The sequence below is a fragment of the Eptesicus fuscus genome, chromosome 11 (genome assembly GCF_027574615.1).
Source record: "Eptesicus fuscus isolate TK198812 chromosome 11, DD_ASM_mEF_20220401, whole genome shotgun sequence".
Taxonomy (NCBI): domain Eukaryota; kingdom Metazoa; phylum Chordata; class Mammalia; order Chiroptera; family Vespertilionidae; genus Eptesicus; species Eptesicus fuscus.
In genome coordinates, this window is record NC_072483.1 from 84976295 (window position 1) to 85003896 (window position 27602).

At 40.0% G+C, this 27602-nt stretch overlaps 1 protein-coding gene across 3 annotated transcripts; it reads left to right on the forward strand.

The window, feature by feature from the left end:
- Positions 1-1003: 1003 nt before the first annotated feature.
- Positions 1004-27362, forward strand: ORC2 (origin recognition complex subunit 2). 3 transcript variants are annotated; one of them, XM_054723208.1, is made up of 18 exons: positions 1004-1262; positions 2770-2818; positions 3716-3822; positions 4821-4964; positions 5977-6066; positions 10715-10807; positions 11459-11490; positions 13386-13446; positions 14014-14207; positions 15381-15479; positions 17505-17614; positions 19171-19303; positions 20925-21021; positions 22847-22993; positions 23809-23980; positions 24523-24584; positions 25198-25316; positions 26508-27362. In XM_054723208.1, the coding sequence occupies exons 3-18, from the start codon at positions 3723-3725 to the stop codon at positions 26592-26594; spliced, it is 1740 nt and encodes a 579-aa protein (XP_054579183.1). In that variant the 5' UTR covers positions 1004-1262; positions 2770-2818; positions 3716-3722; the 3' UTR covers positions 26595-27362. The 3 variants fall into 3 exon arrangements, with proteins under 3 accessions (XP_054579183.1, XP_054579185.1, XP_054579184.1); XM_054723210.1 differs by having other exon boundaries at positions 1005-1262; positions 3716-3819; XM_054723209.1 differs by lacking the exon at positions 1004-1262 and adding an exon at positions 1515-1536.
- The last annotated feature ends 240 nt before the right edge of the window (positions 27363-27602 follow it).

Below are 27602 nucleotides of genomic sequence, written 5' to 3' on the forward strand. Positions count from 1 at the left end.
AGATCCCTTTCACAATCCAGGACTGCTGGCTCCTAACTGCTTGCCTGCCTGCCTGATTGCCCCTAACCCCTCTGCCTGCCAGCCTGATTGCCCCTACCTTGTCCCCCTGCCTGCCTGATTGCCCATTCCTTGCCCCACTGCCAGTTGATCAACCCTAACTTGCCCCACTGCCGGCCTGATCACCCCTAACAGCCTCTGCCTCAGCCCCCAGTCTGGCCTCCCTCTGCAGGAGGTGACCTGGCGGATCAGGGGAGGGAACAGCCCCCATTACCTGGCTGCTGCTACCACTGCCAGCCTGAGCCTCAGCCCTTCCCAGCCGCCCACTGCTGCCTGAGCTTCAGCCCTGACAGCCTCTGCAGCTTTGTCTGGAAGGATGTCTGGAAGATGTCCACTCTAATTAGCATATTACCCTTTTATTAGTATAGATTATTAATATAGTGAATAACCCTGGCCAGTGCTTGGTTGGAGCATCAACCAGTGCACCTAAGGGTTGCAGGTTCCATTCCGTGGTGGTTGGGGCGTGTATGGGGCAACAGATCCATGCACCTCTCTCCTCTCCTTCCCTCCCTTCCACTTTCTGAAAATCAATGGTGAAAAAAAAAAATACCCTCGGTTGAGGATTCACACCAAAAAGCACACACAAAAAAACCACACAAGAGAAACAAAAACACATTAGTTTTTAAAAAACGGGACTTCATTCTTGCTATATTTTTCCTAAAAAACAACACCGTATCTAGAGAAACCAATGAACACTTTTAAGATTCTCTCTGGACAGAGTACCCGCTGAACCCGCTACACCTCCGCGAACTTCTGGGATCTCGCCTACACTCCCGCCCTTCCCCGGAAGCGGAAGAAGGAGGAAAAGGCCCCGACCCAGCGCTTTCGGATTAGTTTCCCTCAGGTTTCCAGGTGGGCGGGGCCCTCAGGTCGGCGCCGGATGGCCAGCAGAGCCGTCGCTCTCGGCCGGCCCCGCTTCCTATTGGTTCCCCCGAGCCCCGCCCCCGGAGCAGGGCGGGAGATTCGGTGTGCCCCAGCGGCGCTCCCATCCCCCGCCCGTGTCTGGGGGTTTGGTCCTGGACCCCGCGACCCGCCTCCGGCTCCTCGCGCCAGAATTCTGCCTGCCCCGCGGGCCGAAGCTGCCTTCCCTGCCGCGGGGAGGCGTCCGGCAGGCGCGAGGCGGCCGAGCCGCGCCGGCGGAGACAGCGGGGCGTCGTGGGCGCCGCGCAGCCCGCCTTCCTCCTGCTCCGCTCCCTGCGGGAGAGGTGAGTCCTGAGGCGGCGGACCTGGGGCGCGGGTCCCCGGGTTTCCCCCAGGCACACGCGCCAGGGTGGCTGCGTCTCCCCCGTTTCTCTCCCAGGCTGGCCAAGCCCGCGGCCCCCAGGACCCCCGCTGGCGGAGCGCAGCCAACCGGTCGGCGGCGCGAGGCCCAGGCCGAAGTCCGTAATGAACTCTTGTTGGGGCGGACCGTTCGTCTGTCTGTCTGTCTGTCTGTCCGGCGGTGATCGGCCTTCTGTGCAAGGGCCGCCTGGTACCCACGTGCCTGTAAAGGGAGAACTGCAGTCGTATCTGTCGTGACCCAAGTGGCGTCCGGGCGGAGGAGCGGGTACAGGGAGGCCTGGGGGAGAGAGATTTCGTCCCAGAACCAGCCCTGGAGCGACCCCCCTGGGGGTGTCCCCGCCTGGAAGCACGAAACGGAGCCAGCCGGGCAGCGCGGGGCCGCGCAGTGTGGACAAGCCAGGCTCTTGGGAGAGCGTTTGCAGTAAAGGGTGTGGATGCATTCCGTGTGGTGTCACAGCTGAGACCCTAATAGAACCACCACAGCCTCCCACTGCAGTCTGAAGGGAGAGCGCGGCGGCCCAGTCCTCGCTGACTCAGCACTTTTCCGTCAGCTGCTGGATGGGATGTAGAAAAGTCCAAGAGATCTGCATGGTCAGGTGGAAGTTTAGAGTAAAAATTCCCACACAAGGGAACATTTAATTAGCACTTGGATACGCCAAACACACGATTTCATTTAATAATCCCAACTTTGTCCAAAGCGCCACACAGTTAACTACTAGTACGTGTGGAGTTAAGATCAGAACCCGGGTTTACCTGATATTAAAATTGGTGCTTAACATTTATTTAACACAGTTTACTCATCTATAAATAAGGGGGGGAATTATATACATATATATATATATATATATATATATATATATTTTACCTTAGTGGATTTAATGATCTAGTCTAGTATACATAAAAGTGCCTAAAACAGTGCCTGGCAAATAGCCCCTCAAGAAAACTTTATAAAAGAAATCGTATGTTTATTTTATACAGATGTCATGTAGATGCATTAAACTTTCTCTCTATACCCCTGTGTTCTCATCATAAGCAATTTCGTAAGTAGAAAGATGGTCCAAAAGGATGTGTCGACTGGCAGTGTTCACTAAATTATAGATGAAGTATTGTCTTTATACACAGAGCATCAACCTAATTGAATTGTTGTGAGGATTAAATAAGAATACATGGAGAATATTCAGAACCGTGTCTAGCGCAGTATGTGCTCAAAATTTGGCCTCTCCCCTGGATCCACCCCCATCCAGGTCTCAGTTACTAAGGTTTCCTGGCCAAAATGGTGATGGTCATTTTACCCTGTGCTCTGCTATCATAATAACGTTGACTTTGTAAGAACTGCATTTATCTATCTTGTTTGTTAAAACCCATCGCCGTCTTTGGTTGCTTTTGTTTTCCTATTAGCTGACGCTGGCTGAGTTCTTGTTTCAATTACAGGTGACAGCCCCTGAATTTTCCACCTGCAGAATGTGTAGTGCCTTTAAAGGTAAATGAAAATTAAGGCAAGTCATTCGAGTGCTAGTTACAACATTTAGTAAGTTGTCTGTCTCCATGCAAATAACTGACTCATGAGGGGCACAGTCAGTAGTTCCTCTTGTCAGGAGAAAAGGTAAAAGTAGTATTTATAAGAGAGGGGGGAAATCATTTTTGGGGTAAACTGATTAGCTTGCAGTTAATTGGAATCATTAATTAATATCAGGCTATTGGTCTTATAAGTTATGAAGCTCGCTTGTCAGAGTAGCTAGAGTTGATTGATCTTTTGTCTCCCAAACTCATGTTTGCTCAATGAAGCACTGACTATAAAATATTGGAAAGATTTATGTTTACGATTTAGTTACCAAGATACCTAGAAAGCCATGTTTATGTTTGTAAAGTTGTTTGGTAAGCATGCAGTAATAGTAAAGGGAGGTCCTGAGGATTGTTTGATCCAGGCTTGGCACACCAGTGAAATATACAGACTTCTCTGAATGGACTGTATTAATTCCTAGAGAGCGGAAATTAAAATCCACCCATCCATATTCTTAGGCTGCACATTTTCTAAACTCGTGTGTTAACCATTCCCTTTCGGGTAATGTTATTCTGTACGTTGATTAGAGCTTTCTTTGTAGGCAGAATTGTTTTCCTGCTACTACATTTTAGTTCATTGGATTTAGCTTTTTTCAAATTCCAGGAACCACTTCCTCTTTTATGTTTCAGATAAGGCATTGAATTACCTATTATCAAAAACATAATATTAATGCAATAATACATGTTATATTTTTCATACTTAAAGACTTTTCAAAATGTTATACATATACATGTATTCATTATGTTAGTGTTTAATTTCTTTGGCTGTTGCTAAGAATTTTTCATCTCTTTTGAGTGCTTTATTGCTTTTGTTTAGGTTGGCAATGATGAATAAATTGGAGTTAAAGGAAGACAAAGTGCTGGAGGTTCGGTTTGTGGGAGATGATGATGTTCTTAATCACATTCTTGATAGAGAAGGAGGTAATAAGTAATGGTTATAGATTATTTCACTTTTTAAAATATAGCCCTCTATTTTTAAAATATAGCAAAGTATTTAATCTAGTAAGATTGTAAAAAACTACTTTACTTTTTAGTTTACTCCTTTCAAACTTTATTGAAAATTAAAAATAAGCCATATCTAATCCTATCTAATAGAGGGAATATGCTAATTGACTGACCAACCTCAAAGATGGTGGTGCCCACAGCCAATAAGGAGGGAATATGCTAATTGACTGCCCTGCCCTCAAAGATGGTGACGCCCATGGCCAATAAGGAGGAATATGCTAATTGACTGCCATGCCCTTAAAGATGGCGCCGCCCAGTCCCCTCAGCCCGGCGGGCCCAGCCTTGCTGCGCGCCTGCCTCTGGAGCCCCCCAGCTGCCCAGGGCTGGCCCAAGGCACAGGCAAGCCTCAGATGGCAGCTGCCCAGCTGCTCAGGCTGCCCAAAGCACAGGCAAGCCTCAGATGGCGGCTGCCCAGCTGCCCAGGGCTGGCCGAAGCTCAGGTAACCAGGGCCGGCCGAGGCTTGCGCTGCTGGCAATGGCAGCAGCAGAGGTGTGATGGGGCGTCGCCTTCCCCTGATCGATGGGTCACCTCCCACCCCTGAGGGCTCTCAGACTGTGAGAGGGGGCAGGCTGGGCTGAGGGGACCCCCCTCCAGTGCATGAATTTTCATGCACCGGGCCTCTAGTATGAAATAATCAATAGTGGTGATAATACACTTTCAAGGTTTTATTTTTTTTAAACTTAGTTATATTAGTGGAAGAGTGGTCAGATTATATTTTTAACTAATTTGAAATAATTTCATAAAGCACAAGTCACTTCACTATTACCTTGATCTTTAATTAAAGAGAAAAATACTGATTTTTTCTCATCCTTTTAGTAATGACAATATAAGTAGTATAATTATTTTACTTATTTAAATGTATTGTGTAGAAAGAATTTATACCTGTCATGTTCTTATTATTTGGGTGTTCTTATAGGAGCTAAATTTAAAAAGGAGCGACCTCAACTTTTGGTCAACACAAAAAAAATAATAAAGAAACCGGAATATGATTTGGAGGAAGATGGCATGGAAGTCTTAAAAGATAAGAACTATGTGGAAGTTTTAGGACGAGATGTTCAAGGTACTTGGGGAGAGATGGGGAAGGTATATTTATAAATAGCCAAAATTGCTTTGCAGAATACAATAAAGTAGTTTGGCAGGTTAGGCAATGGTGTGCCATATTATTTTTTCCAAAAATTTTTCTTTTACTATAAATACACATAACATGAAATTTACCATCTGTACCATTTTGAAGAGTACATTTCAGTTGTATTAAATACATTCAAAATGTTGTGCTACAATCACCACCATCCATCTCCAGAATTCTTTTCGTGTGGGTGCTATATTAATATATTTCTCATGAGAAATGCATTACTTCAGGTTTTTTCTCTGTAGATGAAAAGGTGGGAAGTACTGAGTTCCTACTATAGGTTTTTTTCTCTACAGTTTTTTTAAATTGATTTTTAGAGAGAGGAATGGGTGAGAGAGAGAAAGAGAAACATCAATCAGTTGCCTCCCACACGTGCCCCAACTAGGGATTGAAGGATTTTGGGTTCCATTCCTAGTTAAGGGCACATACTTGGTTTGCAGGGTGCATGCAGGAGGCAGCCAATCATGTGTCTCTCTCACATCCATGTTTCTCTCTCTCCCTCTCTTCCTCCCTCCCTTCCACTCTCTCTAAAAATCAATGGAGCCTGGCTGATGTGGCTCAGTGGTTGAGTGTAAACCTATGAACCAGGAGGTCATGGTTGGATTCCCAATCAGGCAGGGCAAAGCCCAAATTGCAGGCGTGGCCCCCAGTAGGCGGCATGCAGGAGGCAGTAGACCAATGATTCTCTTTCATCATTGATGTTTCTCTCTCTCTGTCCCTCTCCCTTCCACTCTGAAATCAATAAAAATATATATTAAAAAAATAAAATTTATATAAACAGTATCATAGACTGTTGTGAATTTTTTTATTTTAAAATATTTTATATATATATTGTTAAACCTTTATGTAAGGCAGTGATGGGTACAAATTTAAGTTTTTAGTTAAAATTTATCTTTTTTTTCTGTTAATTCAATTTTTTCTAAACACATGTATTTTCTTTCAGAATCTTTGAAAAATGGCTCTGCTACCGTTGGTGGGAATAAAGTTTATTCTTTTCAGAATAGGAAACACCCTGAAAAGATGGCTAAATTAGGTATGTTGATTTTTGTAATCACTATTCACCTTTTCTAAGAAGGTGTGTTTAACCACATTCCCCATTGCATTCCCTAAAAGAATGATGAGTCAAGTCATTGTATGTTATTGAGCATACTTAAAGTTATTAGTTTTTGTTTTTATGTGTTCAGATGTCTTCTGTTCTCAGCTAGATTACAAGCTTCTAATAGTAGGAACCCTGTCTTCCTTTTCTTCCCACAACCTCTAGCAGAGGTTCTTAACAAGGTTTGTTTAGTAAGTGAGGCATATTCTGGATTTGTTAGGTAAGAGTTTTACACTATATATAGAAAACTATATAAAAGTGTTGGGAATGTGCTCTTCTAACATTTTTTTACCCAGGTTACCATTTATACCAATTGCACATGAATTACTGATTTTCAGAGAATTAGACTGTAAAAGTGGCATAAAACATTAAAATTAAACTGTCAAAGAAAATAACATGTGAAAGCATTTGAAAATTAAGATGGTCCATAAGCCTATGAAAATCTAGGAAGACGGTAAACCCTTGATTTTGCGGACCTCAATTTAACAGACTTTGGATTTAATGAACAAAATTCCCAATCCATATCTCATATGTGAAAATTAATACCCTGTTAGTTTTAAAATGCTTTTAACCAAGATTTGCTTATAATTAAATTAACAGGTTATATTTTTGTTATTTCACTGTTATTTTTAACAAATTTTAGTGAATAGGTCATATGTTGGAGAAAACACTGTAGTAATTTTGCTGACATGAATAAATGCTATTTATCTACAACTATAGTCTACATATTTAAATCCAAGAATCACTGTTCATAAACAGTGTTCAGCAAATTATTTGCACATGATCACACCGCTGTGGTAATTGGTTCTGTTGTCCCAGACATTACTTTCTGCAGCAGTTTTAACCGTGCTGCAGAGGTTCCCCTGTGCATTAAACAGCCTCAGCTGTGTACATTTGTTTACTTGTAGCGACTGGTGAATCATGCATGCATTTAATAGATCTATTCAGTATAAATTTAAAATTACAGTAATACATATAGAAAACATTAAACTTCATACATACTTAATTTTAATTACACAAATGTGTCTACTTAAGTAAAAACAGGTGAACTAGCTAATTTGTTAATTTTTTAACATGCACATTTGGAAAACCTACTTTATTTATTGTATAATGGATTTTCAGTTTTAACAGACACGCTTGAAAATTAGTCCATTATAGTGAGGTTTTCTTGGTAAAATGTAATCTATATAAAAAGCCAGTGTCCATGATGACCAGGATGACCAAATGAGCGGTCTGGCTCGCACAGTGGGGTATGGCTGGGCGGCGGAAGTTGAGGAGCCTTGCGGGGTGGGGGCTGTGAACGTGGAGCTTCGTGGGTGGCTGAGGCGGAGGAGTGTTGAGAGGCGGGGGCTGTGAGTGTAGAGCTTCGTGGGGTGGGGGCTGCAGAGGTGGAAGAGCGATGGCCCTGATCTCAGCTATGCCTATGGACCCTAACTGCACACGATTTCGTGTGCTGGGCCTCTAGTCTATATATAGAAAAGCCTAAGTGACCGTGACTGGTCGCTATGATGTGCACTGACCACCAGGAGGCAGAAGCTCAATGCAGGAGCTGCCCCCTGGTGATCAGTGCACTCCCACAGCCAACTTCCCGCAGCCAGCTAACCTCCCGTGGTCTTTCCCCCTAATCCACCCCAATAGGCCCTGATCGCTGGCCAGGCCGAGGGACCCCACCTGTGCATGCATTCGTGCACTGGGACTCTAGTGGCTGTATAAGAGGGCTTGTAATCTATCATTATAAAGCACCAACATATATTTCTTAAGTGGTATATTTTTATGCCAATGACCATATAAATGTTCAAGGTCAAGTGAAAAGCACTCTTGTTAGTATTGACACTAATGAGGAACATATAAGAAGTAATAAGACCTGTTTCTTGCCCAACTGGAGTGGCTGAGTTGGTTGAACATTGTCCAGTGTACTGAAAGGTTGCCAGTTCAATTCCCAGTCAAAACACAGGCCTGGGTTGCAGGCTTGGTCCCAGTTGGGGCATGTTCTGATTGATATTTCTCTTTCTCCCTCTCTCTCCTTCCCTCTCTCTAATCCTTTGATAAGGGTCTAAAAAAAAAAAAAAGAAAAGAAAAAGACCTAGTTCTGAAAATAATATGATTCAATCATTTATAAAATTCAGTTTTTCTGAGAGGTGTAATATTAAATACATCATTAATTTTTAACCTAACATTGTACATACAGTAATTTGCATTAATTGCTGTGTTGATATACATTAAGAAAGTAAAAGTTTTTTGATCTGTGAAAAATGACTGACTTCTGTAGAGTATCTCTGAGAAACCAGAAAAATGCTAATGTAGTTATTTGAGGGAGGATCAGATAGACACCAAGATCAAAATGAAGCCCTGGGGGAGGGGTGGGGAACCATTTTTTGCCAAGGGCCATTTGGACATTTATAACATCATTCATGGGCCATACAAATTTATCAGCTTAAAAATTAGCCTGCTATATTTGGTCAAACATTTAATTAACTCACCCCTAATGCCTTGGCAGGGCCCTACATACCCCACCCCTGCCCTAGGGTAGTGAAGCAGGACAAAGACCATTGGAGAAGGAGGAGAACTAATAGTGCAACCATAGAGAAGTGATCAAGTAGAAGTTCTCCAAGCAGATCATCAACATGCCCATAACCATAAGGATATATGTATGTGCTGCAGGAAACTTAAATATTATATTGTGCATTTTCGTCATGTCATGAAAACATAGCTTTCTGGATAATTTGAGAGTAATTATGTTTTCCAACATCTATGTTTAGTTAGGACCTCTGTTGTGATGCTCTTTAAAGAGTTTCTTTTACTTATAAGTATTATTGCTAATTGTGTTTACATTTAAATATACCAATAAATAGGATGCCTTCATATCTTTAAATAACTTATGATCTGTCAGAAAATCATCTATTACCTGAGTATAAATGATGATTAAATAAAATTGAGCTAAACATGACATAGGGCTAGAAGTAGACTAGAGGTTAGATTGGAAAGCTTTGTAAAATACAGAAAACATGTCCATGATGAGTAGCTAAATGCAAACAAAAGAGTCAAGTAGAAAGGATGCGGAGGAGTTCACCCAACTTGTAGAAAGATGACTACAAGTCATCATTTAGGGAAATGGAAAATAGATTGGTTACATAGGATCAGATAATAAATAACCTGATGAGAAGCTATCATTAGGCGAAGAGGAATTTTACTTTAAAATTTCAGATATGTTACAGACCAGGTGTACAAATGAATTGTTAGGAAAATGAAAATTAAAAAAAAACATGCATATATACCCTAATTTTTTATTATTAGAGTAAATAACCATACATAGATGACTCATTCTTTTTCCTTTTGAATGCTTCCTTTTTCCCCCTTGATCCTTTTGGAGTTTAATTATTTAAAAGCACATAGAATAATTTTGTTTCAATGTAAAACAAAATGATCACAGTCAGCTAAGTTACTTTATATGTGGCTTTTTATTTGAAGTTTTTTCCATATCCTGTGGATCAGCAGTCTTTTATGCAAAACTAGAGGCCCGGTGCATGAAATTCATGCACAGGTAGGTCCCTCAGCCCAGCCTGCACCCTCTCCAATCTGGGACCCCTCAGGGGATGTCCGACTGCCTCTCACAATCCGGGACCGCTGACTCCTAACTGCTCACCTGCCTGCCTACCTGATCGCCCCTAACCCCTCTACCTGCCTGATCACCCCTAACCACCTCTGCCTGCCTGCCTGCCCTCTCCTAACTGCTCCCCTGCTGGCCTTATCACCTCTAACTGCCTCTGCCTCGCCCCACACCCGGAATCTAGGATTCCCTCCTCCGGCCAGTCACAGGTACCTGGGACCTGGGCTTCCCTCCCTCTGGCTGGCCGCAGGCACCCAGGACCTGGGCCAGCTTTGCCTGGGCCAGCCGCAGCCGCAGGGGAACATGGGCAGGTGGCTTTGCCCGGGCCGCAGCCACAGGCGCCCAGGACCGTGGGGCGGGTGGCTTGTCCCTCTACTGGGCTGCAGCCTGGCTGGTCCCCATCCTCTCTCCCCAGTGTTGAGTGTCTGAGCTGTTACGGCGTGACTAGGTGAGGGCATGATGATCATTTGCATATTAGCTCTTTATTATAATGGATGGCATATTGTTCAGGTGTAATGAGAAGATCATCGTCTGAACCTTAGGCAAACGTACAGGTAGACTGTTGTGGAGGATGAGGACAGTGAAAAAGAGTAGCCAGGGGACCAGGATAATGTTATTGAACCCAAATAAAAGAATAATTTCAAAGAAAGATTGAAATTCTCTAATGAATGATACAGAGAACCAAGGACGTGAAGAAAAAGAAGCCAGTGCATTTGTGGGGACTCTCATGAGTATCTTGGGTCAGTTTCAAGATTGGGGGATAAAACTGTGTGAAATTGGTTAGAAAGAGTTTGAGTCAGCAAAGTGGCTTTTATTTTCACAAATTCAAGTCCCCCCCATCCCCTGCTTTTTTTTAAGCGAAAGGTAATAGTAGCAGGCAGGTTTCTTTTAAGATTTTTATATAAGTGAAATAAAGCTATTTCCCCTCTTCAGATATTGTCTGTGAAAAGGTATTTTATATCTTTGTTCTGTTTACAGCTTCAGAACTAGCAAAAACACCAAGGAAAAATGTGTCATGCAGTTTGAAGAATGATCCTGAAATTTTGACAAGCATTCCTCAATGTAGTAAGGGTAAGATTTTTATCTCAGTTATTTGAAGAGGGTTTTCATAGTTGCTTCAAGTTATAGTATGTTACTTTTTTTTCCTTGTCATGAGTACATATTTACATATTTTCTATTCTGAAAATTCATTCAACAAGCTGTGTGCCTTAGTATACCCATGTTTAACTAACAATAAAGATCCATGCTGGTGAAGTTGTGCAGATTGATAGGGCAAACTAGAAACAGTCGTAAAATCCTTTTATTAAAAAAAAATTCTGTTGTCATCTGCTAGCGGTAGCCAACTGTTCAAAGAAGATTTGCTTTAGCAAATATTATTTGAAATAACACTTATAATTTGTGGAGAATTGTGCAGCAGTTGTTTTTGAGTGACCCATTTGAACTAGGTTGCACTGTGTCTTTTTAAAATAATGAACAATGAAAAGGACTCCATTTTTTCCTGTTATATGAATGCTACAGAAGTGCAGGACACAGCTGTCACTAATCAGAATAATCATGTAATTAATAACAACAATTCAGCCGCTAGTGGAGATGCAGTTAATTGAGAATTCAGTAATATGTGATGGCTTCTGGGTAGAAACTGCAACTTTCTCTTTAATGAAACTAGACTGTGATGAAAAGTGAAGTATTTATAGTAAGTAATGGTTTTGTTTCATTCTTTAGGGAATTCGACTTCAGATGAAGTTCAGTTGAAGGTAAGCAATTGGCTAAAAAACTAGCAAAAACCTTAGTGTTACAAAGTAAAACAAGTTGAAAAATAGATTTTGTCTCTTGATTTGTATAGTGCTTTATAATTGACAGGTATTTGCCAATCAAATACCTAACTTATAAATGAATCTGAGGTTCAGAGAGGTGAAGTGATTTGTCTAAGTTTACCTAGATAAGAAGGAGGAAAGTTGGGAAATGAAGGCAGGTCTTTTGGACACTACTGCATGCCTTTGTGTTAGAATTATCTTTGGTATTTCCAAGGGGAGCAGTTAGGCGGCAATCAAGCTGGTAGACAGGCAAGTGGTTAGGAGCCAGCAGTCCTGGAATGCGAGAGGGATGTCCGAATGCCAGTTTAGACCCCATCCCTGTGCAATGGGGCCTAAACCGGCATTCGGACATCCCCTGAGGGGTTCTGGATTGGAGTGGGTGCAGGCCGGGCTGAGGGACACGCCTCCCTCCCTGCCCATGCACAAATTTCGTGAACTGGGCTTCTAGTAGTTTCATATTACCCAAAAACAAAGGTACTTTATCTTTTTATCAGTATAGTTAAAAATTAACATGTAAACAATACTGGGCATTTTAATGTGCTAGAAATGTAATGATGTTAAAAGTATTATATTCTGTGAGGAAAAGAAATATACACTTTTTACTTTGTAAAATGTTTAAACACTTAAAAATACAGAAGCAAAAAATATAAATTTCTGTTTTTCTCCTCCTCACAAAATGTGATACTTTAACACCAGTAGATTTCCACATATTAAAAGATAAAGGGGACCCTAGCCGGTTTGGCTCAGTGGATAGAGCTTTGGCCCTCGGACTGAAGGATCCTGGGTTCAATTTCGGTCAAGGGCATGTACCTTGATTGCAGGCCCGATCTCTGGCCCTGGTCCTGGCCCTGGTTCAGGTGCATACAGGAGGCAACCAATCAGTGTGTGTCTCTCACATTGATGTTACTCTCTCTGTGTCTCTCCCCCTCCCTTCCACTTGGTCTAAAAATCAATGGAAAAATATCCTCCAGTGAGGATTAACAATAACAAACACACACAGAAAGATAAAGGGGAGGGTATTTAAAAAAAAAAAAAGGAAAAAGGGTAAATGGAGGGAAAATGAGAGACATCTGTAATACTATCAACAATAAAAAATATATTAAGAAATAAAATAAATAAAAAATTTAAAAAATACTTTTAAAAATACTATAAAAATAATAAAAGTCCCATTGCTATATGTATAGGAATGCCTATTTCCTTATTTACTTATCATCAATGGATATACATACCTTTTTAAAAATATATATATTTTATTGATTTTTTTTTTACAGAGAGGAAGGGAGAGGGATAGTTAGAAACATCGATGAGAAAGAAACATCGTTCAACTGCCTCCTGCACACTCCCTACTGGGTATGTGCCCGCAACCAAGGTACATGCCCTTGACTAGAATCGAACCTGGGACCCTTGAGTCCGCAGGCCAACACTCTATCCACTGAGCCAAACCGATTAGGGCTGTCTTTTAACAAAGAAAATTCTGCTAATCTGATGGGTGAAAAATATTTCAAAAGCCTGATATACTTATGTCTTTTCTTTATATAATAATAAAAAAGTACATACATACTTTACAGATATCTAGAATACAACTGATAGAATCACTCTAGGAATCTTGGAATTCGTTGTATCATTTTTGTTGTGTTGTTCCCCCGTCCCCCCTCCAACAAATTCATTTGTCATTGTCTTCTGGTTCTAGGAACTAGGTTCCTTTAGTTCTAATTAGTCTATTGAAAACAAAATATTTTTCTTTTCTAGCCTCTTTCACTCAGATCCATCATTAATTCCCATGTCATCATTATTATTTGGCTATTTAAACTATATACTTTTTTACTTTTAAACAGAACAATGATAAAAGTGAATTTATGCCAACAGCAACTCGTGTTCTAAGGAAAAGATTAATAGGTATGTATTTCCTTTTTTTTAAAATGCATATTTTTATTGATTTCTTAGAGGAAGGGAGAGGGAGAGATAGAAACATCAATGATGAGAGAGAATCATTGATCGGCTGCCTCCTGCATGCGCCCAGTGGGGATCAAGCCTGCAACCCAGTATGGGCCCTTGACCAGAATCAAGCCCGGGACCCTTCAGTCCGCAGGCCGATGCTCTATCTACTGAGCCAAACCGTCTAGGGCTGGATTTTACTTTCCACTGAGTTTTTATAAAAAGAAAAGAGAATGGTAGCAGGTATGACTTGACAGTTTCTGCCACAGATTCTATGTGTCAAGCATTGTTAGTTGTTTTACATACATTTCACTGCAATCTTCACAATGCTCTATTAAATTAGTCTCATTTGATAATTGAGGAAACTGGTGCTCCAAAAACTTAATATAACTGGTTCTGGTGAAATCACTAGCAAGTAATGGCAAAACCAGGAGTCAGATTCTCTTCAGAGCCCACATTCTTCCTGTTACCCCACGATATCTCTTTGTCAAAGTGTCAAATTTTCCCAATTGCTTTTCCCCCCCACAGTCCCAAGATCTCACTCTGACAGCGAAAGTGAATATTCTGCTTCCAACTCAGAGGACGATGAAGAGGTTGCACAAGAATTTGAAGAGGACACTAATAAAGTCATATTGAGCCCGAAGACTCAAGCTCAGAATAGAGTAGTTTCAGCTCCTGTTTACAAAGCAACACCTTCTAAGAAAATGAAAAGAGATAAAACAGTAAGTGAAGAGAGAGACTTAAACCTTCAAGAAAAATTGTGTAATTTTGCAAAGATATGCTATCAAGAGAAGAGATCCCAAAGGGGAAATCAGCATACTTTTTTTCTTCAATTCTCTATATTTTGTCAGCCTTTCACATAAATTTCTATGTATCTTTAGCTATTTCTGGACTTTCTGTCTGTATCCCTGTTTATCTAATAACTAGAGGCCCGATGCACAAAATTCGTGCAAGAGTAGGCCTTCCTTCCCCTGGCTGCTGGCACCGGCTTCCCTCTGGCACCTGGGACCTGTGCTTACCTCGCAGCCCCGGCTTTGTCCAGAAGGTTGTCCAGAAGTATGTCTGGTCTAATTAGCATATTACACTTTTATTTTTATAGATACTGTAATGTATGCTGAAAGTGACATCTCAAGTCAGTTGTATAAAAATGAGCTTTTAATTAAAAATATAGATTGGATAATTGGGGACAAGATTTCTCAATGTATACCTTCTTACATAGTTTCATTGTTTGTAACATTTTTGACGTATTCAAGTAAATGTAAGTAATAAGTAATGTGGCTGTGGGTCCAGGCTGAGCTGTTTGGAAGAAAACCATAGACATCATGGCGTGAGCAAAGGCTAATTAATCTGGTATTTTGTGTAAAGATCCAGAGCAGTCAGGAAGCCTACTGCTTGATGGCTTCTTATCCCATAGCCACCATGGAGGTTAGCCCTGCCCTAAATCATAGAACAAGTACTATTCCACTTTACTGTAATAATAGTAGGCAAGTCTTTTTACCTTGCTGTTGACGTCTTCCTCATTTTCACAGTGCTTCAGTTGCAGTGATATTAAAGGATTTGCTCAGACTGTGTGAGGCAAGACAAAGGTTCTGATATGTAAACCCCCCCCTTTTTAAAGTTTAAGTGGAAATTATATGTTGGGACTTAAGAAATAATTATTTTTGGGAATAGACTACTTCAGTCTAGTAATGGCTTTAACTCTTATGGTCCTAAAAGTTACTCAGTGTTATCACGGCAGTTAAATTTGTTTGGTCCAAAATCTATGTTGTTGCTTTGAATAGAATATACTGAATACCAAATAAAGAATTTCACATATCCTATTTTACACTACTATTACAGACTGGTTCTGATATAAAGCAAATATCTAAAACTAAGAAATGACTTTGCGTTTTCAGAGTGACTTAGTGGAAGAATATTTTGAAGCTCATAGCAGTTCAAAAGTTTTAACCTCTGATAGAACACTGCAGAAATTGAAGAAAGCTAAACTGGATCAGGTATGTTACAAAGAATGTTACTTCTAAATTTTTCCTATTGCAAGCAGATTTGAAGAGTTAAATGTACATAAGCAGAATTATTGTCCAGATCAAATGAAACACAAATTAATGTGATGTAACTCTTGCATATTTTATTATATACTAAACTTGAGGCCTGGTGCACCGGTGGAATCCCTAGGCCTGGCCTGCACCCTCTCACAATCTGGGATCCCTTGGGGGTTGTCGGAGGCCCGGTGCATGGTTTCAGCTCGATCCCCGCAGGCCTCTAGTACGTATATAAGATCTTTGGTTAATCTCTTCCTGCCCTCCCATCTCCCCCCTTCCCTCTTGAGATTCATCAGTCTGTTCCATGTTTCCATGCCTGTGCATTGAGCATCTGCCTCCTAGTGGTCAGTGCACATCATAGTGAACGGTCGAATGGTTGGACAGTCGCTTAGGCTTTTATATATATAGACTAGAGGCCCAGTGCATGAAAATTCATATACTGGAGGGGGGTCCCTCAGCCCAGCCTGCCCCCTCTCACAGTCTGGGAGCCCTCAGGGGCGGGAGGTGACCTGGCAATCAGGGGAAGGCGATGCCCCATCACACCTCTGCTGCTGCCACTGCTGGCAGCGCAAGCCTCAGCCGGCCCTGGTTACCTGAGCTTTGGGCAGCCGCCATCCAAGGCTTGCCTGTGCTTCGGGCCGGCCTTGGGGGGGGCTGAGGAGACTGGGGGACTCCGGAGGCAGGCGTGCGGGTGGGGCTGAGGGGACTGGGTGGCACCATCTTGTGGCTGTGGGCGCTGCCATCTTTGAATGTGGGGCAGTCAATTAGCATATTCCCTCATTGGCTGTGGGTGCCGCCATCTTTGTGGCGGCATGAGGGTCAATTAGCATATTCCCTTTTTATTAGATAGGATGTTTCACTGGGTTAGAATTCTAGTTGGCCGACTATAATTACACATTTTTTCTCATCATTCTTTTAGGATCTATAATAATCAGAGTCATAGTTCATTTGATATCCATGTACCAATAATCTCTGTTATTCATTTAAGTCACATATTTATTAAACCTCACACTGTTCATAAAACAATTGACTCTCTCAGTTACAAACCTTGCAAAAAGCAGAGGATATTTTGCTTCTTGATATTATGGAAAACCAGCTCAGTGCAATATGGTAACAAGTTACTATATACTATGGTTCCAGCACCTCATGTTATGAGAAATAACACATAGCTATTGATGCCTCCCTTAGAGAGGAGACAGAACCATTCGAGAGAGAATCTTTCAGTAGAAAGTGGGGTTGATAATCTAAGAAGAAAGAGGTGATTATTAGTTCAAAGAGTATCATGATTTATTCTCTGCAAGCTAGATTTTAGTGCAATTTTCTAAGGTGTTCAGGGTTTTTAACAAGAGTTTTCATTCTACAGAAAAGAGGAAAATATAGGGTAAGTCTCTGTGACCTGGATGACATGGTGCTGTGTGATTGTTTTTGTTTTGTGACCTGGTATATTGGTATTGAGACTCAGATCAGAGAGTAGCTGAAAACATATATCAAGAAGACAAATAGGGGAGTGGAGGAAGATGGAGGAGGATATAGGAAAGATAAATGGTGATAGACAGATATTAATTTGGGGTGGTGAATAAACAATACAGTGTGTAGATAATGTGTTGTGGAATTGTGCACCTGAAACCTTTATAATTTTGTTAACCAATGTCACCTGATTAATTCAATGAAAAGGAAAAAAAAAAAGCCAAATTGTTCCAAGGAAGAGATGGTATTAAAACCTGCTTATAATCATGTAAGTGGTTCTGGGGAAAAACTTAGCAAATTCTTTACTGCTATCACATATTAGTACCAAAAAGAACATTATAAACAAATATTTAAATCATATCCAAAATATTATGTATACTCAGTTCATGCACTCATTACCAAATTAATGTCTTCTCTCCTAACCTCTACCTGTAAGAAAATATTTTTAGTTTGGATTAATTTGATGTATGTAATTTAAAAGTGATTTTCTTCCCTCTTCCTTTTTTTTTAAAGCAAACTTTGCATAACTTATTGAGCAAGGTTTCTCCTTCCTTTTCTGCTGAACTTAAACAACTAAATCAACAATATGAACAATTGTTTCATAAATGGATGTTGCAGTTACAGTAAGTACTATCATCATTGCAAACCCGTGTAAAATAAAGAATAATGTATATTTATATGTCTGTGTTAAAATCAAAGTAATTTAACTGATTTTCTTTTTGCAACAAACTTGATATATATTTTTAGTTATATATAAAAATTTGAATAAATAGGTGTTTTTTCAATTTTATGATGCAAATGTGGAATTTTCATTATTGTATGGCTCTTCTCAGAAATTCTAGTTTTCAAGAAGTTTGTCTTTTCTAAATTTAACTTAATTTTCCAATAACAGGTCAAAGGGTTATGGTAGTAAGAAGAGAATGATTGTCTTCCCTGGTAGGCCCTCAGCTCCTCTCAGTAACTCTTTATGATCTGTCATTCTAAATTCATAAAGCAGCTCTTCATTCTGGTCTCCTTCCCCAACCCCCATTCTTCTTTCTTCTAGTATGTCAGCTTCAATAACTTGATTTGCTTTGCTTCCCAGCCTATACCTCATAGTTAACTACTTGAGTATTTGCTACCTCTCTGAATTCCCTTCTTCTTTTTCTGCTGTTTCTACCTTGCTAATCTCTACCTTTGGATTTATCTCTCTTCTGTTCTATTTCTAGGCTATCTTGCATGGCCACAGATCATCACATAAATACTGTTTCTGACTGACCTCCATAAACAACCATGGAATAGAACTTTAGCTTGACCCCTAGTGCACGGTGTTCTGGGTCATCTCATTCACTCTCTTGGCCTCAGTTGCTTTTTGTATGTGAATAACTCTCATAATTCTATCTCCAGCCCAACCCAGCTCAGATCACAATCCTCAGCAGTAGACATGGATATCTGAATATTAGAGGTTTCCATGTGGATGTCCCGTAAATAATTCAACGTACATAAAATTTAACTCATTTTAAATCCATCATTTCCACCTGCCCCTGCTGCCTAGCACAGTTCCTGTCACCCATTCATGTAAAGTTGTCTATGCCAGTTACTCTCCAAATCCTATTCATTTCACCTATAAAGCTTTTGACACCTTACATTTTTCTCCTTGACAACTAATTCAAGTCAGTTTTGTCCCTCCTCATCTATTCCTCCCATTAGCCAGTGTGATCTTTCTAAAAGGATCATGTTACTTTCTGCTTAAAACCTTTCAGTTACCAACTGACTAGTTCCTAGTAAATGCTCATAGTCCTGGGAATAAAATCTAATTAATGTCAGTTGACTTACCAAGACCTTTGTGACCTAGCCCCTGCTTACCTTTCCAGTTTAATCTATCAGTTAAAAGTCTGCTTCAGCCTGTGAGACGTTTTAGTGCCCTGCACCTACCATGTTGTCCTTTACTTCCCAGCATCTTCAGGTTGAAAGTAGTATGAGCTGGAGAGAGAGCTACTAAAATTGGGACTCTACGTTTGGTGTACAAATAATAAAATTGTGCTTTTACCTTGTACAATTTGGGAATCATTCTAGTTATTTAGTCATCCCAATTCTTCTTGTATTCTTTTATAAGCTTTAAATAAGGAAACTGGTTGATTATAAATTGGCAATAAGAGGTACTGAACTTTAATTTCATGAATGCTATCTTTCCTAACAGCCTGGGGTTCAACATTGTGCTTTATGGTTTGGGTTCTAAGAGAGATCTACTAGAAAGGTTTCGAGCCACCATGCTGCAAGATTCCATTCATATTGTCATCAATGGTTTCTTTCCTGGAATCAGTGTGAAATCTGTAAGTTTCAAAAATGTTAAAAGGAACAACGTCATATCTCCTGCCAGTCTATACCCCCATGTTAATGAGGTTGCTACTTCTCATTCTGGAGTATTCAGTTTTTGCTTTTAGACTTCCTATTAGTAAGATTGCATACTGCTTAATTAAGATGATGAGCTTGGACTCAGAAGGTTCAAGCTTTGAGTCTCCATACTTTGTAACTGATAAGGTATTAAATCTTAGAGAAAAGTTAGCTTTGTGTACTGTACCAAATACTAATAATACTTCTCTGAAGGACAGGATTATGTGGGACCTCAATTTTATTAGGCTTTTATGTCACTTTAGTATTCTAATAAAAATATAAGTAATACTTTGTAGTTTTATAATAATTTATAGATAATTTTTACTCCAAATGCTCATATTTCTTCATCATTTGAAAATTAATATAAACCTTTTGGATATTAACTGATATAGTATTCCCTTCTAAAAATGTCAATGTTTCTGTTCTGTTTCCTTTGATAAATCAATAGTTTTCTAATGTTTCTTATATTGTTGGGGGTATTCTTTTGGGGGGGGAGGGGTTGTTGCATCCCTCTTATATTATCTTTACATCTTTGCAATTCCCTGTTTTCTTTCTTTTAGCTATAACTTATGCAGAATATATATATACACACACACACACACACACACACACACACACACACACACTAGAGGCCCAGTGCATGATTAAATCATGCACGTGTAGGGTCCCCTAGGCCTAACCTGCCATCCTGGTGCCGGAGCGGACAGGCACCCAGCTCCCCTGCTTTTGCTTTCGATCGCGGGGGAGCTGGGTGCCTGTCCGCTGGTGCACCAGGCCTTTCAGAAGCCTCCGGCGCGGGGGAGGCTTCTGAAAGGCCTGGTGCCGGAGCGGACAGGCACCCAGCTCCCCTGCTTTAGATGGTCCGCGGCGGGATGTGGGCTCGCTGCCCCAGGGGCCCCTTATGTGCCGCAGCACAGCCATGGTGCAGACGCTGAGCTCGCGCCGCTGCTGGCGACATGAGCTCAGCGTCCTGCCGGCCCAATCAGCCACCCCGAGTCCCGCCCCCCCACGCCTCCTGGCCAATCATGGGCATAGCGACGGTATGGTCAATTTGCATATTTGTCTATTAGGTAGGAGATATATATATATATATATATATATGTATATATACATATATACATACATACACACACATACATACACACACTTATGAAGATAGATATACTTAAGTATGAGAAACTTTTTTGTTTTGCTAATCCTCACCTGATTTTCAGAGAGAGTAGAAGGGAGGGGGGGAAGGAGAGAGCAAGGAGAGAGAGAAACATTGATTTGAGAGAGACACATTGATTGGTTGTCTCCCCGACCAAGGCTGGGGATGGAACCTGCAATCCAGGTACATGCCCTTGACCAGGAATCAAACCCTTGAGGGCCAATGCTCTAACCACTGAGAAACACTGGCCAGGGCCAGGTAGAACTTTTTTAAAAAGTAATTTTTTTTATACTTGGAGGGAAATCTATATTCATTTTTAATTTATAAAAAAGCATTGATTTGTTAATTGTATTTATCTTATATGCAGAGTAAGTTATAATTGATGTGCCTCTTGCACTTCTACGATACAGATCCTGAATTCTATAACAGAAGAAGTCCTCGATCATATGGGTACTTTCCGAAACATACTGGATCAACTAGATTGGATAATAAACAAATTTAAAGAAGGTAACATGAAGTATATGCTCTAGTTTTAGGGTGAAGCTAAGCATACACTTTTACTTATTCATGTATTAGTACATACAAAAATGAGGATTATTTTTACTTTTCTCAATGCTGATTTTAGATCACTCTAAAATAGTTGTTTTCTTTTTCTATGAACTTCACTAGTTGCCTAACAGGAAAAAATTACTCCTACTACCTTGATTCTTATAGCCAAAGCCTCTTATTTCAGAATAATTTTCAGGTTTCATTGGTGATTGTAAAGTGCCTCCAGTTGATTGGTACACTTTGTGTGATACTTTTATATTTAATATTTTTATTAAAAATTCTTATTTATTCTGAGTAAATATTGCATTTCAGTAATTTCATTTTAAAATATGGAATGGGAAAAAACTTATTTTGTTATTCTTTTGGTGTGAACTTTCTGTTTATGTGAGCATTTCAGAAAATTAGAAATAAAATTATTTAGGCTCTAACAATTGTCAGTCAATATTGCTTAAGAATTAGAAGGAGTAGTTTGTTATGCTTAACTGATTTGATGGGTAATTTTGGTATCGTTTTTACGCTCATTAAAATAGATGCCAAAGTTGTTTCATATATATATATATATATATATATATATATATATATATACACACACATGTATATGTATATGTATATATGCATATATGTTCTAGATACGTATTGTATATGTAATACATGTTATATGTGATATATATTTGTTATATAATTATATATAATTACAATTGTAAATATAGCATACATTATTTATGTGTAATTTGTTTGTTTATATTTAATTTAAATACTGTTGATTGATGGATTCTTGCATTCAAGGAACCTTAGACTTTGAAAATATGTCATCTCAGAATTTTTGTCATTATATTGTCTCTCTTGTCCCTCTATCCCCAGGGCAAGAGAATGTATTCTTCTCTCTAAGGGGCTCATCCTCCATCATAACTGCCAAATGCCCATTTCTTATTAACTCCTGAGAGACTTACAAATGGCTTTTAAAACTATGTATAGGACTTCTTCCAGAAATCCTAGGAAAAAATTACCTGATTCTCCTACCCTTCCATGCTATTTTACTTTCCTATTTCAATAGGATTTTAGAGTTTTTGAAGACACATCTGCCTTCTGCTCTATCTCTTTCCTTCTTAATTTCTTCTGTGTTACTTAAGCTGTATACTTGAAGGTCACCTGTCATTTCCTTCTTACTAAACATTGGCCTTGGCTCATCCTTTATCTTGATCTGCAGTATTTGATGGTGTTGACAGCTTCATCCTCCAAATTCTTCCTTGACTTACGATATTTTACTTCTCTCACTTTCCTGATTCCTTGAGCAATAACGTCCCAAGCCTCCCCCTCTCCTTTATTGTCTCCTTTGGCTGTTGTGATAATAATGCTTTTCTATATTAAATCTTAATGCTTAACAAGAACTCGCTCTCGTCTTCTTTAGTGTGTGTGTGTGTTTCCCCTCCACTCCCACCTTGCCATTCAACGCGCACAGATTCACCTCCAATCTAATATGCATCTTGCCTGATTACCTATGCCTTATTACAATGGCTTTCTTTATGGTCTGATTCAAGTGCTGACCATTCCAGTTAAGTCTAATTACTCTAGTCCCTATTGATTTTCAATTAATTTTATTTTTTAAAAGAGTTTAATAATGTCTTGCCTATTTTATGAATGACTGACATATTCTCAAATAAATTGTATATCCCTAAGCAATAGTTATTTTTGTCCTTTGATATATTCTTTAATTCATATTGTATGTGGTGGGGATTCCACAAATACTCATTGCAAATAATAATTGAATTATTTTTCTTTTTAGATTCTTCTTTAGAACTCTTCCTTCTTATCCACAATCTGGATAGCCAAATGTTGAGAGGAGACAAAAGCCAGCAAATTATTGCACAGTTGTCATCTTTACGTAACATATATCTTATAGCATCTATTGATCACCTCAATGCTCCTCTCAGTAAGTTAAATACAACTCTTTCTTGAAATATCAGTCTTACAAAAATTTTTAAAAATATATATATTTTTATTGATTTTTTTACAGAGTGGAAGAGGGATAGAGAGTTAGAAACATTGATGAGAGAGAAACATCGATCAGCTGCCTCCTGCACACCCCCTACTGGGGATGTGCCTGCAACCAAGGTACATGCCCTTGACCGGAATCGAACCTGGGACCCTTCAGTCCGCAGGCCAACGCTCTATCCTGAGCCAAACTGGTCAGGGCCAAAATTAATTTTCCTAATGTTGCAGCATTTTTATTTTTTAGTACAGTTTTATTTTTGTTGCATTTTTAAAGACACAGGTAGCCAAGAATCTAGGTGTCCTCAATCTGATTTAGAACATAATTGTTGGAAATAAAAATTCAGTTTGTAAAGTAAGTGTTTTACACCTAAAGCTTCTTGAAAGAGAGGATACCCAACTGTTATTTTGGTCTTTTTCTACTCTGAGGTATTGCAACATTTACTTTATGCAGTGTAATTTGGAGACTGTGATATTCTTATTGAACGAAATGTTATTCAAGCTTCTTAAAAGAATGCCTTGGTAGCACTAATATATTTTAACTTGTATTTAACATACCAATGAAGGTTCAAATGTTGATTGACCATAAAATTAGATTGTCAGGTACTGATTTGGATGGGGAAATGGCAAAGACAAGTTTATAGGATTCATTTTTTTATTTAATGTTTTCTCATTCTTTCCTGGAGTAGAATTTAGTAACAGGACAATATAAGGATAATTAGTAATTGTTTTTATTTCTTTGATTTTGTGCTGTAGTGTGGGATCATGTAAAGCAGAGTCTTTATAACTGGCTCTGGTATGAAACGACTACATATAGTCCTTATACTGAAGAAACCTCCTATGAGAATTCTCTTCTCGTTAAACAGTCTGGATCACTACCACTTAGTTCCCTAACTCATGTCTCACGAAGCCTTACCCCTAATGCAAGGTAAGAATGAAAACTATAGTTTCTTTTATCTATTTACTTAGTTAGTTAGTGATAGAGCTGGGGCTAGAACTCAGGTCTCTTTTTTTTTTTTTTTTTTTTTTTTTTTTTTTTAATTTATTTTTTTAATATATTTTATTGATTTTTTACAGAGAGAAAGAGAGAGGGATAGAGAGTTAGAAACATCGATGAGAGAGAAACATCCATCAGCTGCCTCCTGCACACCCCCCACTGGGGATGTGCCCGCAACCAAGGTACATGCCCTCCACCGGAATCGAACCTGGGACCTTCCAGTCCGCAGGCCGACGCTCTATCCACTAGAACTCAGGTCTCTTCATTCTTTTTATTTTTATTGATTTCAGAGAGGAAGGGACAGAGATAGAAACATCAATAATGAGGCCAGTATGTAATGTTCCTTGGAGAAAGGAACAGAAGCTAACATAGACAAGCCAAGTATTCCACATTCCCTTCATGTATTTTACTACGAGCTGTTATCTTTTGATGTTAAATTCTGGATTTGAGCTCCTGTGTGTTTTTCTCCGTAGGGGGATTTTCAGGCTACTAATCAAGTATCAGCTGGATAACCAGGATAACCCTTCTTACCTAGGTATTCAATCTTGATGATATTAAATTGTGTCACTTTTGTTTCACCCCATAAATTCCTTTTCTGGAATCTAATAGCATGCAGTTTTTCACAGCAGTGCAGGGAATAAATGGTTTGCTCTGTGATCCTGGTATCTGCCACACGGCACATATCCTCACAACCCTACTAAAAGGCCAACCCAGCTTGCTTTTCAAATTTCGTGTGCTAACTATGCATGTGTCTACCAATTACATACATTTCATACATTGGGCATCTTAGATTTTCTTCCCTTTGAGTAAAAATAATGTATTAAACATTTTAATAATCGTTCAGCTCTCATGACTTACTGGTTAGTTCCCTCTTTAATAGTCAACTTCATTCACACTATTTAAAACTGCCTGTAGGGTACGCAACGTTTGGTCACAGTTGCCTATTTTCAACCAAATAGAAGCCACAGTATTCTCTAGTTTTGCTTCTTCCAGAAGCACTTACCTTGTTCTTAAATCAACACTTAGTGACTGCTTTGAAATACTGTGGCCACAGCACTTTATCTCTGTGCTCTTTGGTATGGGTATCCGTATGTGGGGTTCTATGCGAAATGCTGATTTATGTTCACATCTCCTTTTGAAATCTCCAGGACTTTCTTTTCAAGATTTTTACCAGCAGTGTCGGGAGGCATTCCTTGTCAATAGTGATCTGACACTTCGGGCCCAGTTAACGGAATTTAGGGACCACAAGCTTATAAGAACCAAGAAGGTGAGACTTGGCTGTTACAGCTTTATATTCCAGGAACAGCACTGCTTGTTTACTTAAGGACAAGGGTGCCTCTGACCGAGATCTGATTGTGGAGCTGAGGTTCCATGGTGGTCAAGGATCCATTTAGGCAGAGGGCCACTGAGCTCTGTAGAGAGGTAAGGTAGTGAGATTAGAGGGCAGGAACTAAGCCTAGAAGTGTGACAGCTAGTGGCAAAGTAAAAGATAAGCCTACAAGGCGAGAGAAACAGCCAGTCAGGAAGAAAGCCAGGACAAGATGTTACAGAAGCCAAGAAAAGCGTGTTTTAAGGAAAAAAGAATGGTCTTCAGAATGGCCCTAACGCTCCTGGAGCTGATTGTTGGCAAATACGCTTGTTCAGAGTGTGGAGGTGCACAGTGAGGTGCTGCTGGGCGGCCAGAGGACTGAAGATGACTGGGTCTAGGAATATGGAACCCCTTGGTCTAAGCCAGCAATTTTCACCCGGCGTGCCCTGGCACACTGGGTGCCACAGGTTTAAAACACGTAATACCTGACTGTTTCGTCAGGGCACTGACCTCTTTTCCCTTAGACTGTCAAATAAAAATGACACAGCCAACACAATAGCTATCCAGTGTGAATGAATCAAAATTGTACCGATTTTTGTCAGATTGGCAAAAACATGTTCTTGGGTGTGTCACAGAACTTCAGTTTGTGTGTGCCATGAGATGAAAAAGGTTGAAAGTCACCGATCTAAACAAAAGCTCTTTGGTGACGTAATAGTGGCAGCAGCTCGGTTGGACTGGGTTGAGGGAGAAGTGAGGAAATGGAGACCACCATTTAGACAACTCTCTGAAAAGGTGCAGATGCTGGGGGATAGATGGAATAGAATGAGGTTATTTAATAATGGGAGATACTAAATGTATTTTAAAACCAATGGACCGGATCCAGGTAAAACAGAAATTAAAGAACAGAAAAATCAATAGTATAAGATTCTATAAAGGAGGATGAAGAAAATAAATAATCCACTCACCTGCTAGACTTCTTTCCCACTCTAAAGTGGCCTAAGAACTCTGTGAATTTAAATATATATATGTCTGTGTGCCCTTTCCTCTTAACTTTTATACTTCTAAATTTACATAAAATATTAAATCCATTTTTTAACCTACGATAGGATTCAAATTTAACTAACATCCGGGTCTTCTTATGTCTTGTAGGGAACTGATGGAGTGGAATATTTATTCATTCCTATTGACAATGAAACGTTGTCGGAGTTCCTGGAAAAGGAGGAGGAGGAGTCGTGAAGCTCTCCTTGGCTCCTGGCTATTCTGTGGAAGGTTGTACTCCGGCTGCCTCGCCTCCAGTCTCAACTGTGTTTACATCCAACACCAGACTCTTTCCATTGAACAAGATTTAAAATTGGGAGGGGGATGTCATGAAGTAGAACCTTGATTAGCCTGGCTAATTATTTCCGTCTCTAGTACTATGAGATTGGTCCTCAAGTTGGAGAAAATGTGCCTTTCATTCATTACCTCTCTGGAGATTCTTGCTGGAGTGAACAGTGTGCTCAGGGACTATTTGGAACTGGATGCTTTTAATTTTTATATTAGAGGTGGTACGACTCCTGATTCTCTAAGGGCCTTTTAACACTCCGGGCTCCTTGTTCCAGCGTGCGGAAGTACAGACACGCATCACACAGGTCTGTTTTGCTGGTTGCTCTGAGTGTCAGAGCTGGTAAGTGAGATGGAGAAGACTGACTGTTTCTGAACTGGCTTAACGAAAGGTATAAAACGGGAAAACTAGGTGATCCAGCTTTCTCCTGTAGGATTTAAACCACATACTGGGTGGAGGCGGGGGTGCATGACACTTTTCAGTTGGGAGAGTGGGAAAAGCATAACAGGTATATAGGGTGTATACCCAGCCTAGAAAGCACATGAAAAATATGAAACAGTTAATGTTTGTGCCATCATCTTCACGATACAAGTGAGAAGCCAGGCTAGAGAAGTACACTTCTAAGTTTTTTAGTCTTTATTTTCAAGACAACAGAAAATAAAAATTTAAGTATTCTTGTATATTGACCTATTTCTTTTCTTGAATAACATGCAGGTAAGTAGCATATTAATAGCTGGGTTTTAATTAAATTTTAAATATTTTTTATTGGTTTCAGAGAGGAAGGGAGAGGGAGAAATAGAAACATCAGTAATGCGAGAGAATCATTGACTGGCTGCCTCCCACATGCCCCTGGATCGAGCCCACAACCCAGGCATGTGCCCTGAGTGGGAATCGAACCAGGACCTCCTGGTTCATAGGTC